The sequence below is a fragment of the Lampetra planeri genome, chromosome 37 (genome assembly GCF_965212315.1).
Source record: "Lampetra planeri chromosome 37, kcLamPlan1.2.h2, whole genome shotgun sequence".
In the NCBI taxonomy this organism is placed as follows: Eukaryota; Metazoa; Chordata; class Hyperoartia; order Petromyzontiformes; family Petromyzontidae; genus Lampetra; species Lampetra planeri.
The window spans coordinates 9,664,572-9,679,896 of NC_136143.1; the positions used below are offsets into that span (position 1 = coordinate 9,664,572).

Genomic DNA, 15,325 nt, shown 5'->3' on the forward strand with positions numbered 1-15,325 from the left:
GCGGGTTGGTCGGTGGGGGCAGATTAAGCCAATCGCGTGCGAGGTACCGCCCCCCCACCACTCTCTTCCCCCGCCCCCCTGACGTTCCGCGGGCCAATGGCGTGCGACAAGGGCGCTTATGCGCGTTAGGGAATTTGGTGAGGCTGCGGCAGTGGCGACAGTGGAAGGCGGGAAAGTTGTCGGGCATGGAGGCGGAGGAGCAGCAGGCGCGCCACTACCAGCTGCTGGGGCAGCTGCAGCTGCGCCTCAGAGAGCTGCCCAGGTGAGCAGGGCAGCCGGCGGGGTTGGTGACGTTGTGGGGCAAGTGGCGGGCGTGGAAGGCGATTCGATTTTCACGAGTTGTGTCATAGTTTGATCGCCTCTGGAATCGATAACACTGGTCAACAAAAAAAAAAGCATTTTTTTCTGGCCTGGACTTTTGCAGCTGTTTTATACTAATTTCAGGGTGCTGATTCCAAATCTGATCTCAGATTTGCTCTATTACATCTCATTTTTATGCTATCGGCATACCCCATTTTCATTGATTTTACCCGAAATTAACTCTGTCACTTATGATTGCAAGTTGTTGCGAGTCAGTGACTGCTTTAGTGTTAAAATATGGTGCTGTGTTTTTAGGATAGTGTGTTTATAATATCATTTTATGTAGATATCCACATTTAGTTAATATTTTTCTTCTGCAGTTTTTATTGAAAATGCAATATTTCATATCTCAAAAACCTGATGTGATAGACAAAAACTGATGCCAGATTTGGAATCGGCACTCCAAAATTACCTTAAACCCGTTGGAATACCTTATGCCAGAAAAAGTGTGTTGACCAGTGTTATCTCTGTGTTTTGCTTGGCCTGGTGGCGTAGTCTTGTGTCTCGCTTGTTTTGCGATGTCAATCCAATAGGTGCAAACACGAAGGGTTTGCGTGAATTGCAATAGTTTTCGTATGTCCCGTAGCATTTTTCAATGCGAGAATGGCGCGAATAACAGAAATACGAGAAGAAAAAAAAGCCATAAAACTTATACATTTGCCACAAAGTTCGATTCAATGCTCGCGTCTAATGGGTTTCTCACTCAGCAGTGCGTTGAGGGGATGTCGACGATGGCTCTAGTAACAGTGAAGATGTGTGTGTGACACCCTCACGGGGTTATTGCTGGTGCCGTGTACCGCCAGCTAGAAGCAAGCGTTGTTGGCACCTTCATGGCCAATTAAAAATAAGGGGAGTCTTGCTGATGAGATGTTAACTACCTCGCCTGGTGTACAGGAGGTCGTGGGTTGGATCCCGACCCTGACGCCTGCGGCTGTATATTTGGAGTTTGCGTCTCTCTCTCATCATCATCACGGTAGCTAGGAGATGTCAACTTTCTCGCCTGGTCTACAGGAGGTCGTGGGTTCGATCCTGACCTTGACGCCTGCTGCTGTTTATTTGGAGTTTGCGTGTCTCTCTCTCCCCGTGGTTGCGTGGATTTTTCTCCGGGTTCTCCGGGTTTTCCTCTCAACATTTAGAAACATGCACCTCGAGTATTTGACAGCTATACATTTCCACATGATAAGCCACTTTGTCGGGCTATCATAGGTTACCAGGTCGCTTCTAAAAGAGCTTATACAGCTTAGTGGACCTTGCCTAGTACAATAAAATAAGTTTAGTCAAGAGTGGTCATCCTATGGATCGACTGACCCCTGCCAAGGGAATGTGGAATGTCCACCACCGATTCAGGTCTCCCAAGAGAGATGAGCGCCACCCCATTTCTAGAGTGTTGTCAAATTTTGCTTTGAGGAATAAAACAAATTGGCCAAACGCACTCGCAAGAAGGAATAATATTGAGACCCCCCCGAGAGTTGCAAAAACAAATGTCTGTTCTAAAAAGCATTTACTCCCGAAAATCTAGACACGTTTTCAGGAGAGATCTGAATGGGGGTGTTTGGCTAATTCTTTCTAAGTAATGTAGCAGAGGGCACCACAGCAAAATCCAGGTTTGCTCTGGGCTCTATACAATCCCGCGTCTGTGCCGTCCCCTTCACCAACTCGCACTGATCAGCAGGGTGGTCACATAACCTCGTCGCGAATGGCGTGCGGTGTTGACCATCCATCAGTGGATTTACAAAAGGGCTAAACATATACAAAATGTACGCCTGTCAACTCATACGGTGTAACCGTATTCTTGTACAGGGAAAGTGAGTTTTCAGGTCCATACGGCATACAGCTGTTTCAATACAGGCTTTGTAGGATACACGTTGAGATTTATAAGGGCACGGGGTAACCAATACGGTCTCAATTGGTCTGTAATAAGGTAGGCACTGATAAGGGGTTGACAGGTATGAAAATGCATCTTATAAATGCATCATAATTCACCAGTATTTATATCTCAATGTTTTTATTTCTGGGTTGCCTTGAGTTGTGTAACTTTTAGTCAAAATGTAACTCGGCTGCAGCATCCTTCGTGAAAGTCCTGCCGGCGTGTCCCTGCGTTCGCAGTGTCTACCAGCAGCGGCTGACTTACGACATGCTGAGCGACCTTGCGCTGGCGCTCATTGACGGTACCGTCTACGAAATCGTACAGGGCCTCAAAGACATCCAACAGCTGACGGAGAAGAACCTCTACAGCCAGCGCCTGAAGCTGCACAACCAGCACCGGGGTAGCTGCTGCCACTGCCAGTACTGGGTTAAGGGGGAGTGTGCGCTTCCTCGTGTCTGTTGATGAGTGTTCAGTTCACTTTTTTGTTTACATAATATAGTCTGTTTTTTCTTCTTGGTTCTTTCGGTAAAGTCACGTAGAAGGGAAATAATAAAATAAGAAAAATAAAACATCGTAAAATACAATTCTCACGTTTCGGCCACAACGCAAGCAGCTGTCCTCAGGTGAAGAACAGGTCTGTCGGAAAGACAGTGTCTTCTACGTGACTTTACCGAAAGAACCAAGAAGATGAATTCCTGCAGTCACGAAAGCTTTAAATCGAAATTTATAGTCTGTTTTCCTATAATGCGGTAGTTGCGTTCCTAAAGAACACAGCGTTATGGAAAATGGCGTTATAAGAAATAATATATAATACGTGGTAGAGCACAGTCCACGATAACACGTGAGATGCGTACGCAGGCTGAACAAAGATTGAGGCGCGTGTGGGAAGCATCCAGCAGCATCCCGCTTTGTGTGATGCAGCCGTTCACTTAATCGCGTTATATCCAGTTCGCATCCGCGTTATAAAAAATGTGTTCCCTGATACATTCGTCGCGTTATATTCAATTCGCGTCATGAAAAAACGCTTTATAGGAGAACAGACTGTACCTGTTTCCCACTGTACAACTGGGCCGCGCTGGGGCCGTGCCGAGTCGCACTTGGCACGGCTCAGAAAGCGCCAGGCTGTTTTTCCAATGCACGCCTGTCACACGCCATGAACGCTTCATTATCCGCACCCCTGGTCCAGCTTAGCTCCGAGTCGGCTTCATACATGTCGCGAGGCCAAGCTTATCACGGTTTGATTATTGCACGGCTCTGCAAACAGCGCATCTATAAGCATCGTCCCACCTTATGTGATGCTACGCTGAGGCTGCCGCACAACCGCTTATTCCTACTTGCGCGTTCCGTGAAGGGTGGAAAGGAAAATTAGTATTTGGGACAATAATGCCTTTCAGTTACCAATATGTTTACATAAAAGTGTTGTTGTGTGCTTTGTGGTTTAGTTCCCTTCACGATCAATCTGTACGGTGATGTCTGTGTGCAGTCTTAAAGCAAGATCTGCTGCGGAGGCAGCATGAGGCGCTGCAGAGCTGCAAGCCTCACAACACGGCTCTGCTGCAGTCAGCCCAGCAGCGGGAGATGGAGGTAATGCGTCTGTATTCGTGTGTCTAGGATCATGCACTTGCATATATACATCAATCTGTCATTTACAAAATGATGTGTATATGGATGTGTGTTTTTGTGAGTGCATACTGGTATGTGTGTGTGTGTGTATATATATATATTTATGGTGAGTATTAGTGTCAAATGTATAAACCGGTCCTGGACTTTCACTCGGGTTTACTACGTCTAAGTGAATCATACCTAGCATGGTGTGTAGACATGGGTGCTGGGGAGAAAAAGGTGGTAGGGCGTGGTGCGGGCCAGGACCCCCGTGTGTGCCATATCAGCCTAGATAGGTGCTCGTTAACAGCTTGCCGCAATAGTCCATGACAGGCTCTATGGGATCTTTATTTTGTATGTCTGTGTGTAGGTGCAAAAGTATGTATGTTTATGTATCAGTATGTGTGTATAGGTGCCGCAGTGGGGAGCACAATTGGTGCACCTCCCTGTCATCTCAGTCAAACCATAGAATCTGGTTCTGTCCCGTGACCTGCTGCCAGCAAGTCTTCAACACTTCATGTGGCCTCCAAGTGCACGTAACCTGGAACAAGAGCTGTGGTGACGTCAATGTTGTGTATACGTGTGTGTCGGTGTGTGTGTGTGCGCGCACGTCAGGCTCTTGAGAAGAGGATAAAAGCAGAGCAGAAGAGCATGGACGAGCATGTTGTGTTGGAGCTGGACCAAAAGGTGGAGGATCAGCAGAGTACCCTCGAGAAGTCCGGAGTTCCTGGGTTCTACGTCACACAGAATCCACAAGTACCAGAAATACACTCGCTCCAGACGCGCGCAATAATGAGGGCAGCATTCGGAGCTTGTGCTTTGTTACTGACCTGAACAAACTTAAACAAATTGTTTGGTGTTTCTGCTTTGGCAGTGGGTGCGCAAGCACAAGTAACAAAACCAACTCAATACTTTCATTAGTAACAACACATTAAAATAAAAAAAATGTATCATTGGCTATGTTTGAAGATACGGCCTTCTCACGTAAATAGAGAGGCCAGAAAGTTGAAATTAGTAAAGGGTTGAAGACTGCAATTAACACCATGGGGCCTGATAATTATTATATTTTAAACATATTTTCTGATGCCCAGTTTTTAAATAAGCTTATACATTGTTAGTTAATAGGAGCTATTGAGTACCAGACAAGCCCTTCAAAAATGAAAAAGTATAACGACTAAATAAAGTAATTTATATAAAAGGGAAAATTATTAAATGATGCTGGTTTCTCATTCATGCTGCGATGCCTATACATTAATTGGATGTTTGGCTTAGCTTGGCAGTGAGATTTTCCCGTTTTTATTATTTGCGTGTTTTGTATATTTAAACTGTTCGCATCTTGCAGCTTTATCTTAAAGGAAGATGCAATGCAAGAAAAATAACGGCTGTATTTACCAAGGTCGTGCATTCCAGGCTGTCTGGCATGACTTTTAAACTTCGTCATGTAACAAAATTTTAAAGAGACGTTTAGTCACCCTTTAGTAGCCTGCTACAGTTTTTGTCTGGGGTGACAACATAATAGCTGTTTTTGTCCTTATGTTATCCATTTTATGACAAAATGCTAATTAATTATATTTGGTAAACCACTTTTTATACGATGTCATATTCACTGCCGTGGTGGATAAAGGTCTGCTTCATCACCAATGACCAGGTCCCTCTTGCAACTGAGACAATCCTGGCCTCTTCAGTAGTCACCGGGTAAAACAAATCAACTTGTAAATTCTTACATCACTTTGGCTCCAGCTGTAAATGTGGACATTGTTTTTCGTTAAGTACTTGCTCTCACCCGTGCCGTTACTCGTGCTGTCCCCACGTGCGTCCTGTGGCAGGAGATCACGCTGCAGCTGCAGCTGCTGTCCCTCATCATGAAAGTGCAGGAGGGCCACACGGAGCAAGAAGGAACGTGATGGCCGTGACGCTCCATCTTGGCGCGATGCCGTCAAGAGGCAAACAACAACTGCACCACACCCACCTCTGTGTTTGAATTTGGCAAAGTGGAGGACGCCACTGACTATGAGCATGTGGACTGTTCAGTTATCTTCGTGGCACTGTGATAGAGTGCTTGACTCACGATCATAAGGTTGTGGGTTCAAATCATACCTGGGTGTCAAACTATCATCCTAATCTGAATGTGTGCAGCCTTATGTCAATCCAGTGCTGGTTGAGGGCTTCCCCATGCCATGCGAGCCATGGGGGTATATGACCATACTTCACCACACTGGTAAATGCAGATTGTTGAAGGCGGGCAGTGAAGATATGGAAGCATTGGATTTTGTGCACTGCCAACACTCGTCATGGTATGCTGCTCGCCAATTCAAGCAATAATCACGTGCAAGCCTGCTTAGCTTCTGAGATCATATATAGCAATTAATGATGGTATATACAATGAAATTGTTATTAAGACATTGGGTGTACTATGGGTTATTTGTTCATAAACATCCCTGTAGCAGGAATGAGGTGAGTACCACTTTGAGGAATGTCAACAGTGATCATTCTGAGACATCGTGGTAATTTGGAATTTCCACTTTCAGAAACAGGACCCTGCGGGGTGGGCTGGTAGGAACGAATAACCAAAGAATATAAACATAATGTATTATTACACTTGTTAAGCCAGGAAAGCCCCACTGAGTCAAAAGGTTTTTGTAGGGTCCTGGCAAGTGTTTGCAGTAGGGGGCGATGTTGATACACGGACGGACGGACGGACGATATAATCTATTGGTGGTCTGGTCCACTTCGTTCCTACCAGTATAACTTGAGTTTTCACATGGGTAGGGCAGGTGTTTCCCAGAAATACTTCCGTTAAAAGTTCAAGATTCTTTTCGACAAAAACTAAACGTTTATTAGCAAATTAAACTTTTCCACTTCCAACCGTATTTGGTGATGTATCTGCGCTCGTCCTAAATTCTCACACGGACTTTAGGGCAAGCCCTAAGTTCCGTGGCTCGTGGGAACGTGACAGTGCTTGACACAACATCAACAACACCAACTTGCTTTTGCAAGGTGACCTTCACGTAACATCTCTCGCAACAATTGAGGTCACCCAGCCCCCCGCTTAATTTAACGTCAAGGTTACGGGAATCCGTTTGTGATGCGTGAAGTACGGTGTCCGCAGGGTTTGCTCACTGCCCGGGCAGGTGTAATACCTGCGTGGATAATTAAATCCGTTATTTTGCATTGTTAAGAGTACAGCTTTTTGTATGACCTCACCATGCATTATGGTCATGTTAAGTTGGCCAGAAATGACCATTTACTGTGAAAATCTGATTTTTGTGAAAGATGTCTGCATGTGTTTTTAGTATGATGATTACTAAATTCTGATGAATAAATTATGGAGAGCAAATGTGTGTTTGCCGGTTTTGTGATTTATTGTGACCAAGTTAGTAATAATGGTTTTTTTTAAGTGTCAACACTTAATACATATATTTATTTCACGCCTCTTAGATGCAAGGGCATGGCTGTGTCTAGGATCATGCACTTCCAGAAAAGAAAAAAACACTTGGAATTATGAGGCCTTATTAAGAATTGTGAGGGCATGACCACGTCTATGATTACCATGCCTTATCTATGTAGAGTCAACCTCATGTTGAGGACCATACCACCTTTATATATTAGATCACATGGTCAGAAGTGAGGGTTTTGGCATGCACAGCGCAAATCTCCCATACTATTTGTACTGTTTTGTCATGTCTGGTATGACCTGTCCAGAATCCTACTTTTAAGTCTTTACGTCTCATATTTGCATTGTTCTGTCTGCCTCGGAGCTTTCAAATTTGCTCGGACCCATGTATATTTACATTTGTACTGGTTCTTTTGTACTCGGTATTTCTCTTGTTCTCGAGTGTACCCTGCAGCTCGTCTTCAGTCTTGTCTCGTCTGCACTGTGAACCTCGTGTTTCCTGTCTCGATCTCCTTCAATCACTCTGTAACGAGAGCCAAATAGAACGTTGGCAGGCCTACACGTTACCACACTCTCCTTCGTGTTATCCAATGATCGCGTGAAAAAGAATAATTGTTTTCTCTGCTTCGTGGTATTCAAAAACAAATTGGATACAGTACAGTGTATGTTCCATTAGTATAATTATGTGTAGTGTTAGGGTAGATATTCGATTAAATGAAAGAATCGTAGGAAGTGCAGAGCATATGTACTGCGATACGATACGGGCAGCGATAGAAAACGGACGGCAGTGCGATGCAGCACTGAGAGAAAACCAACCCAGCAATCGGATAGGGGAGGCACAACTATTACCCGCCATGGGATTTTATCTTTGATTTTGGTGGGAAATTGTTCAGTGCCCGACATACGGAAAATTCGGGTTACGGATCGTTCTCGACGACCCTAACCCTTCCGTAACACGGGGACTGCCTGTATGTAATCGCCAAAGCCCCTCACACTCGTCCGATTCGATTCACGCGCTATAAGAGGGAGGTTCGGTCCAACGCAACTGAATTGACGAATCGATACAAGCCGGAGCTAAGAACAACATCACCACAATCGTTCTTAGCCTCGCCGTCGAATCCACGCATCTTCCCCGTAGGAGAAAGCAACAACGACACAAGCAACAAACAACAACAACGGCCTCGTTTACATTCAACTTACTGGAAACAAAAGTGTCGACAGCGCGACTTCTCGACGACCACCGACCTCGTCTAGATTCCTGCCGGGGGAAGGCGCGCCCTTGCCGCGTAAGAGACTAGGCCGCACGCAGGAGATCGCTACCGTACGAGGAGAGACGGGTGGGCCGGGTCGGCGGAGACATCACTTTAGAAGACACAGATCCAAGAGAACCGCCGCTTATAACACCTCCCTCCATCTCGTCTCTCTCCTCTGGCTCCTGCTCAAGCCCTCGGCTGCCCCTTACTTACAATGCTGCCCTGCGTGGCGCGGCTGTGGCCGGCGTTGGCCAGAGGGACACTGCGCGCGAGGACGGCGGCGTGTCCTCCTCCTCATCCTCCCTCCTCCGTCGTCTTCGCCTCCTCCATCACCACCTCCCCCGTCTCTTCGTCGGCGAGGCCGAGGCCGTGTCCGAGCCCCGTGAGGCGCCTGTGCGGCGCCAGCCAGGTCGGGGAGCCCGGCGTGGAGGCATCGTCGCGGTGCTGGGGTTGCCGGAGCGATGTCGGTGCCGACTCCGTCTTCTTCTGTTCCCGCTGCCATTCGGTGCAACCCCCTCGACCCGGGGCCTCGCTCTTCCAGCTGCTGGGCTGGTGAGGGACGAGTGGGGAGCCTAGGCGGTGGTGGAGAAAGAAATCACCGCACGGACATGTGGGGACGGGGGGGGGATGTTGACTGGAATATGGGGAGCGTTGTTGATTCTTCGTTCGAGCTCCCACAAAACCGTGGCTCTAAAATCATCAGGAGTGTTTCGAAATTACAGGAGTTAATATCCGTCACGAGAACGAAGTGGCTCAGCTGGGGTTACATGACGAATGTAGTAATGTGTATCATAAGTGGAGTGAGGAAATTATATATAATAACTTGATAAAGAAGGCTGTAGAGTGGAGATAAATGAGTAAAAGTTGTGAACACGTTTGCGAAATCGGTCGGTGTGTGTATACCTCAGACAGTTATTGAGTGTGTGAACACTCATTAATTGAATTAAAACAGTTATATATACTCTATAGGACTGAAGAGCTTTGACAAATAGCTGGCATCAGCTGTTGTGCTTTGTGAGCGGTTCCGCAATTATTGTTAGATGCAATTTGTATAAAAGACGACGTTACATAGAAAACAAATCGCACACACTGTGAAGGCAGCCCGGGATACAAATTGTGAAAGAGGAATTGTAAAAGCGAAAAAGTCTTGAGTGCTTTTGGGAAAACAGAACTTGATCATGAAAAGCATTTTACCAATGTGCCTACAGAGGAAGGTTTCCAGTGAGTGCGTATTACCAATTTATTACATATTGATCAGAAACGTGGACACCGATGAAGGACATTCAATGGAAGCTGAAACGTGCACGAAGAAAATCCCAAACCCATCATACAAATATAAATCTCTAGCAAGCTGACACCACTACACAAAGATTATTTAAACAAAATATGACGCACAGGATCAACGAGTGTCATTGTGCAGCAAGGGTTTAATTAAACACCGACACGTTAATTGAAATGAAATAACTTTTGTAACGCCTACATGCACTCGCTTTATTGAATGACAAACAACTTCAATATATTGTCATTGAATCCACGCGTGAAACTTGTTAAAACACTCTTAAAAACTGGGTTAACCTATCCAGTGCCACTCGGAGATTAAATATAAAGCCCTCTGTGCTATTTAATACTCGGCATGCGGCCTTTGTCATTTCAGCAACGAGTCCTTTTCGGTGAACCTACAGAAACTACAACAGGCCTACCTTGCCCTGCAGAGGCAGTTGCACCCAGACAACTTCAGCCAAAAGTCCCAGGTAATGTTTTGCCAAGAGTGCTGGCACAGTGGTTAATGCACTGCGCTTATTACTAATCATGGACCTGGAGATGGACGGTATCTGAATGACATTAATTTAAATGTAAATTTTATAATTGGTGTTTAAATTACGCACCTAAAGTAATGGGCAATTCGTATTATACAGGGCATGGTTAATTGTTCATCTGCATTGCATTAAAGTAATTGGCATTTCACCCATGTTTCTTGTGTGTGCAGAGGGAGCTTGACCTGTCGCAGCAGCAGTCTGCACTTGTGAACAAGGCCTACAACACGCTGCTGAAGCCGCTGCCCAGGGGTGTCTACTTGGCAAGTTAACCGATTAAATTCACCCCCCAACACACAAACAAATAGCACCAGACACTCGTTTGAGGGTGCTTCGACCCCTCGACACAGACACACACACACACTGCTTGCTGTCGGCAAGAACTGCAGCAGTGCATGTTTGCATAGCCCAGTTATCACGTGCATCTGTGGCTTATTGGCAATTCACAACAATCACTTTCTATTCGCTGTCCAATGCATTGTTGGGTTGTGCCACGTGATATTCTGCATGATGTCCGATGTTACCCACTCCGTGTGGAGAAAACATCAGCCCAACAGGGGTAACCTACTCCGTTGTTTCCTCTGTTTACGTTTTTTTTATCCCCGTGTCAAATGCAGGCTTGTTAGCTTGTTGGACTGCTATCTTGGTGACCCAAGCTAGGTTTCTAACGACGCTTCTCTTGCGCTGTATTTTGAATGAGAAACGAATGTAATTTTCTTTGCCAACACAGTGCTTTTATTTGTTTTTCATTGAACTCGTGGTGAGTGGTAATTAAACCAGCCTGGGCTTCTTCTACATTGATTGACGCAGCCTAACATCACTAATCATTGGGGCACTCGTTGTGATGTGGGACAACATCGGCGCTGCACCACGTGTAGCCGTGGTTAATGCCACTGCGCCCTCTCCTATGTGCTGCGCTGACTTAAATAGGTGCCTACTGACATCACCTGCTGTTGAATTCCACGTAACTGAATGGGGAGGGACCTTTTGTATTTACGGGTTTCAGCTGGAGCGGCATGGGCTATCGTTGGAGGACACAACGGAGGACATGGACCCCGAGTTCCTGATGGAGATCATGGAGATCAACGAGGACCTTGAGGATGCCGACTCCTTACAGGAGATCGAAGACATCTCCAGGAGCAACCTGGGTGAGTCTGCTCGCCCCCAAGAAGCGACGTGACTCCGTTTCAGAGACAGCGTAGATACTGGCCATGGGGGATGCCCCGATGTCCTTTATGGAAATTACGTTATGTAATCGGCATGCAGTTAATTACTCCGCAAAACTATTTTGAAACCACTAAATTAATGACAATGTGCAAATTATTTTCAAGTTGAATGAGTTTTTCAGAAATATTTTCAGGAAAAATTTAATAAAATAACAATGATAATCACTATGACATTTTAGCCAAGTGGGTGATACAATTATTATAGCATAAAAATAACAATTATGCTTTACAACACCACCGTGGAAAAGAGATGTTTGCTCCCTTATTTTAATTGCTCCACCCAACCAACATATTCGATTTTAAATCATGCCCTGTTGAGTTGGGCTCACGGCCATTCCTGGGTCGTCATTAATTTTGGGCCCCGGGGGTGAATAGTTCTAAGTGCGTTAATGAGCGCACCTTCACCGTAAATCGTGACCTGGCTAGTGCTAACAGATTGGCTGCATTATTGTTTTGATGGCAGCAGTGTTTGGCACCGCAGTGCCCTTGCATTCACGTCCATGTAAGTCACAGTCAGGATCTGCGTTATTTTGCAGAGAAGCTGCAGGAGCTGACGCAGGAGGTCATGCAGGCATTCGACGCAGGTGAGCAAAGTGCACAATCTTTCGAACTGTTGACCGGACTCACGCACGCACACACACACGCACCACTCCAGCACCCTAGTTCAGTTTCAGTTTTTGGTTTCATTTATTAGGTATAACCCTGTGAGCCATGCGGCTCTTGACTCGGGTGCAACCGCAACAAAACAAAAACATGAACAAGAAACATCTTAAAGTGACTACACGCAACAGAAACATCCTGGAAAAAACAGCAAAGTCTTCCAGAAAAAGCACCGTATTTCAACGCTGTGTGCAAAAATCCCAGTGGGATGCAAGTCAAACAATAACAACCATAAGGCAATGTAGATTAAAGTTATCAGGCTAACTCTGTACTACAACAAACAAACATGGCTAAACCAAAATGTTTTAAAAATCACCAAAATAAAGCTATAAAAACAATGTAACAGTGATTATAGGAACTGTGATTCAAATTTAACAATAAACGATATACATAACATGTACGACCAAACTTTGCAGCCATAGCTGGCTGCATGAGTCACTCCTTAACAACATGAGTATCAGGAGCAGTTACAGTTACTATTACACCCAGTTCGGCCCATGGCAGTGTCCAGCGGTGCAATTACTGGGGCTCAGGTGCCAGGTTGCGGAGATGGAGAAAATTGGATAGGGTGCCCCATTTTTATTCCTCAATACTTAATCTTGGGCAAGGCTTATATCCCTCTTGTGTTTTGTGCCTCTCCGTCTCCCTGTGTATTTTCTGTCTGTCTTGCGTCTCTTTCTTTGACTCTTTCACTGCAGCTGTTGGTGACCGTCTTGTCCTGCCCCCACCACTCATTTTGCCAATCTCCACGCTTGTCCTAGCCATCTCGGGTGGGCCGCATCCTCCCACTAAAATGACTTTGTTCTGCCAACCTATGATCAGAGCAGGGGATTGGCCACTGGAGGGCGCTGTAACATTGTGGCTCACGGTGAAGCTGGCAGCAAAGAGCTGCGACTAGTGGTATTCTAACAATTCACAACAAATGTCTCCTGTTGTCTTGATATTTTGTTGTATTGACATTTTCAACATTTCAGAGAAAAGCCAAGTGGAAAATATAATTTGATATATTTGGAAAAACTGCCTTCGCATTAAGTAAATGGAATGTCTATGGCTATTCATGGATATGAGCATGATGAAACATGGTTATATAAATAATGAATCGCCCCATGCACGATTTTATTGTCATGATTTGGGGTCATGAGTCGATTCACAAATTGATATTTTACCCTTGTGCGTGTAGAATAGTGATAAAAATATAGTTGCATAAAAGTTCTAAATACATCTGAAATTATTCTTACAGAGTCTGATGCAATTTTTTGTAAATGTAAGACTATAATTTAACGAGCGATTACATGCCCACTTAAGTATGGAGACAGTGGGCTAGATTAATACCTTGATAAAATGGCCAAAATGTATGATCATAGACATTTTATCTGTTGTTGTTGACACTGGCATATTTTCACCAAAAACAGGACAAAAAGAAGATTTATCAACCGTTCTAAAGATACCTCGCAACATAACTGCAGAGCGTGCCTTGTACTATAATTGCGTGGATGTTATGGAAGGGTCTGACTCACAGTAGTACTGCATTGTCAAGCTTCTATGAATTCCATTCCAGACTTGAGATTTTTTCTTCCCATTTAGCTGTGAACAATGACTCGTGTGCATTTATACGAGGAAACGGATGGTCACCAATCGCTCATTTTGATACATTGCATTTCATTTAGTAAGCTTCTTTATAAAACGATTGGTTGTTTTATAGATCTGGTGAGATGTAATGACGTGGAAAAGCGTGTCATGAAAAATTCCACGATGATGGTGAACAATTGACGCGTGTGTTCCATCCTAAATCCGTCCCCTCCATTGCGTGTGTTCGGCACAGGCAACTTCCCGTTGGCGCGTTTGCTCCTCACCAAGATGAATTACTTCACCAACATCGATGAGAAGGTGAAGGAGAAGAGGCTGCAGTACTCTTGAGCGGACGATCACGCCGCTCGCTCCACGAACTACTCGCGGGAAACTCGTGATGCACAATTGATTTCATTGGGAATAGTATTTGTTGGTAAGCACTTGATGATAACGTAGATAATCTACAACCCATTGTAAATACTGCTTGGTGCTAGGTTTCTCATGCTGTTTTGGTCATGCGAATTGTTTTACCATACTTCACCATGCACGCTTGCCACTGATGTTTAGCTGTGGACAGGAATGGAGCTAAGTTTGCCGAGTTTATCGCACTGCACTAACCGGGGGGGCACTGTTCCCCCCCCCCCCCCCCCTTATCACATGTAAGTATTGTTAAATTTTTAAAGCTCTTATCAAAATGTTTTATTCACGTTTCAGATCAACCTTGTTTGCTTCTGTCTCGCACAACAATAGACAGATGTGACCTTGCCCATTTGCTGCGGATAGCGAGCACTGCACCTCAAACTGTGCAAGGCACTAGTCTGTAACGTCTGCAGAAAACACTCTTGCATACAGAGGTGGTTGGACACCGTTTAGATCTGCGTCACACAGGGATATGAAGACCAAGTTGAGGTGAGCATTTAAACTAACGTGTGGCAACAGTATTGTTTTGGTCCATTTCATACACTGCTGTTTGAGATTCCAGAATTGGCATTTGTGGCATAGCACTTAAGCTTAATGCACGCACAAAAGGACCTGCGGAATGCGTCCAGTAATTTTAACGTTTGAAGTTGATATTTATGAAAGTGAGTGTAAGGATATGAGAGTTTTATTTGGTTTTAATAAAAGACATTGCAAAAATCTGTCGTCCGTACGATGTATAATATTCTTTTGACAAATGGCTGCAAGCGATTGGAGTCATCCAAATTGCCAACAGCCTGGACTTAAAACCAACATCGTCCTCATCATCAACCACGATCGTTCCACTCCTGCATTGGGACCACGCCCCAATCCTGTTGTCATCTCACAATCCTCCAATATAGCGACCCACCAAGCACATTTCTGTAGTGGGAACACTTTTTATGGCACTTTCTCTCCTTTCATTGCCAATCAAACGTTAAGTATTGACCACTGGCCATCATATCTAAGCAACACGTCCTGCCCAAGCTCGCCTCATCATTTATGGCTGCCTTATATGTTCCCTGGGCATCTGTGGGAAAACAAGAGCTTCATTGCTCATCGGAATCCTCCAGTATAAATACTTGCGATTTACAGAGACTCCTCTGCTAACAAACATTCGACTT

At 45.0% G+C, this 15,325-nt stretch overlaps 2 protein-coding genes across 2 annotated transcripts; both read left to right on the forward strand.

The window, feature by feature from the left end:
• Window positions 1–121: 121 nt before the first annotated feature.
• Window positions 122–7,166, forward strand: LOC144731058 (protein DGCR6-like). The gene is made up of 5 exons (XM_078612055.1): window positions 122–262; window positions 2,467–2,627; window positions 3,711–3,811; window positions 4,445–4,585; window positions 5,656–7,166. The coding sequence occupies exons 1-5, from the start codon at window positions 186–188 to the stop codon at window positions 5,731–5,733; spliced, it is 558 nt and encodes a 185-aa protein (XP_078468181.1). The 5' UTR covers window positions 122–185; the 3' UTR covers window positions 5,734–7,166.
• A 1,104-nt stretch (window positions 7,167–8,270) lies between these two features.
• Window positions 8,271–14,882, forward strand: HSCB (HscB mitochondrial iron-sulfur cluster cochaperone). The gene is made up of 6 exons (XM_078612056.1): window positions 8,271–9,028; window positions 10,131–10,227; window positions 10,464–10,553; window positions 11,297–11,438; window positions 12,053–12,100; window positions 13,999–14,882. Exons 1-6 carry the CDS (start codon window positions 8,691–8,693, stop codon window positions 14,091–14,093), a joined length of 810 nt encoding a protein of 269 aa, XP_078468182.1. The 5' UTR covers window positions 8,271–8,690; the 3' UTR covers window positions 14,094–14,882.
• The last annotated feature ends 443 nt before the right edge of the window (window positions 14,883–15,325 follow it).

Coding starts and splice junctions, on each gene's coding strand:
- LOC144731058 (XM_078612055.1), top strand. CDS start 186: ATGGAGGCGGAGGAGCAGCAGGCGCGCCACTACCAGCTGCTGGGGCAG. Junction 3,812..4,444: donor CCCAGCAGCGGGAGATGGAG/GTAATGCGTCTG, acceptor CGCGCACGTCAG/GCTCTTGAGAAGAGGATAAA. Junction 4,586..5,655: donor ACGTCACACAGAATCCACAA/GTACCAGAAATA, acceptor GTCCTGTGGCAG/GAGATCACGCTGCAGCTGCA.
- HSCB (XM_078612056.1), top strand. CDS start 8,691: ATGCTGCCCTGCGTGGCGCGGCTGTGGCCGGCGTTGGCCAGAGGGACA. Junction 10,228..10,463: donor ACTTCAGCCAAAAGTCCCAG/GTAATGTTTTGC, acceptor TTGTGTGTGCAG/AGGGAGCTTGACCTGTCGCA. Junction 12,101..13,998: donor CATGCAGGCATTCGACGCAG/GTGAGCAAAGTG, acceptor TGTTCGGCACAG/GCAACTTCCCGTTGGCGCGT.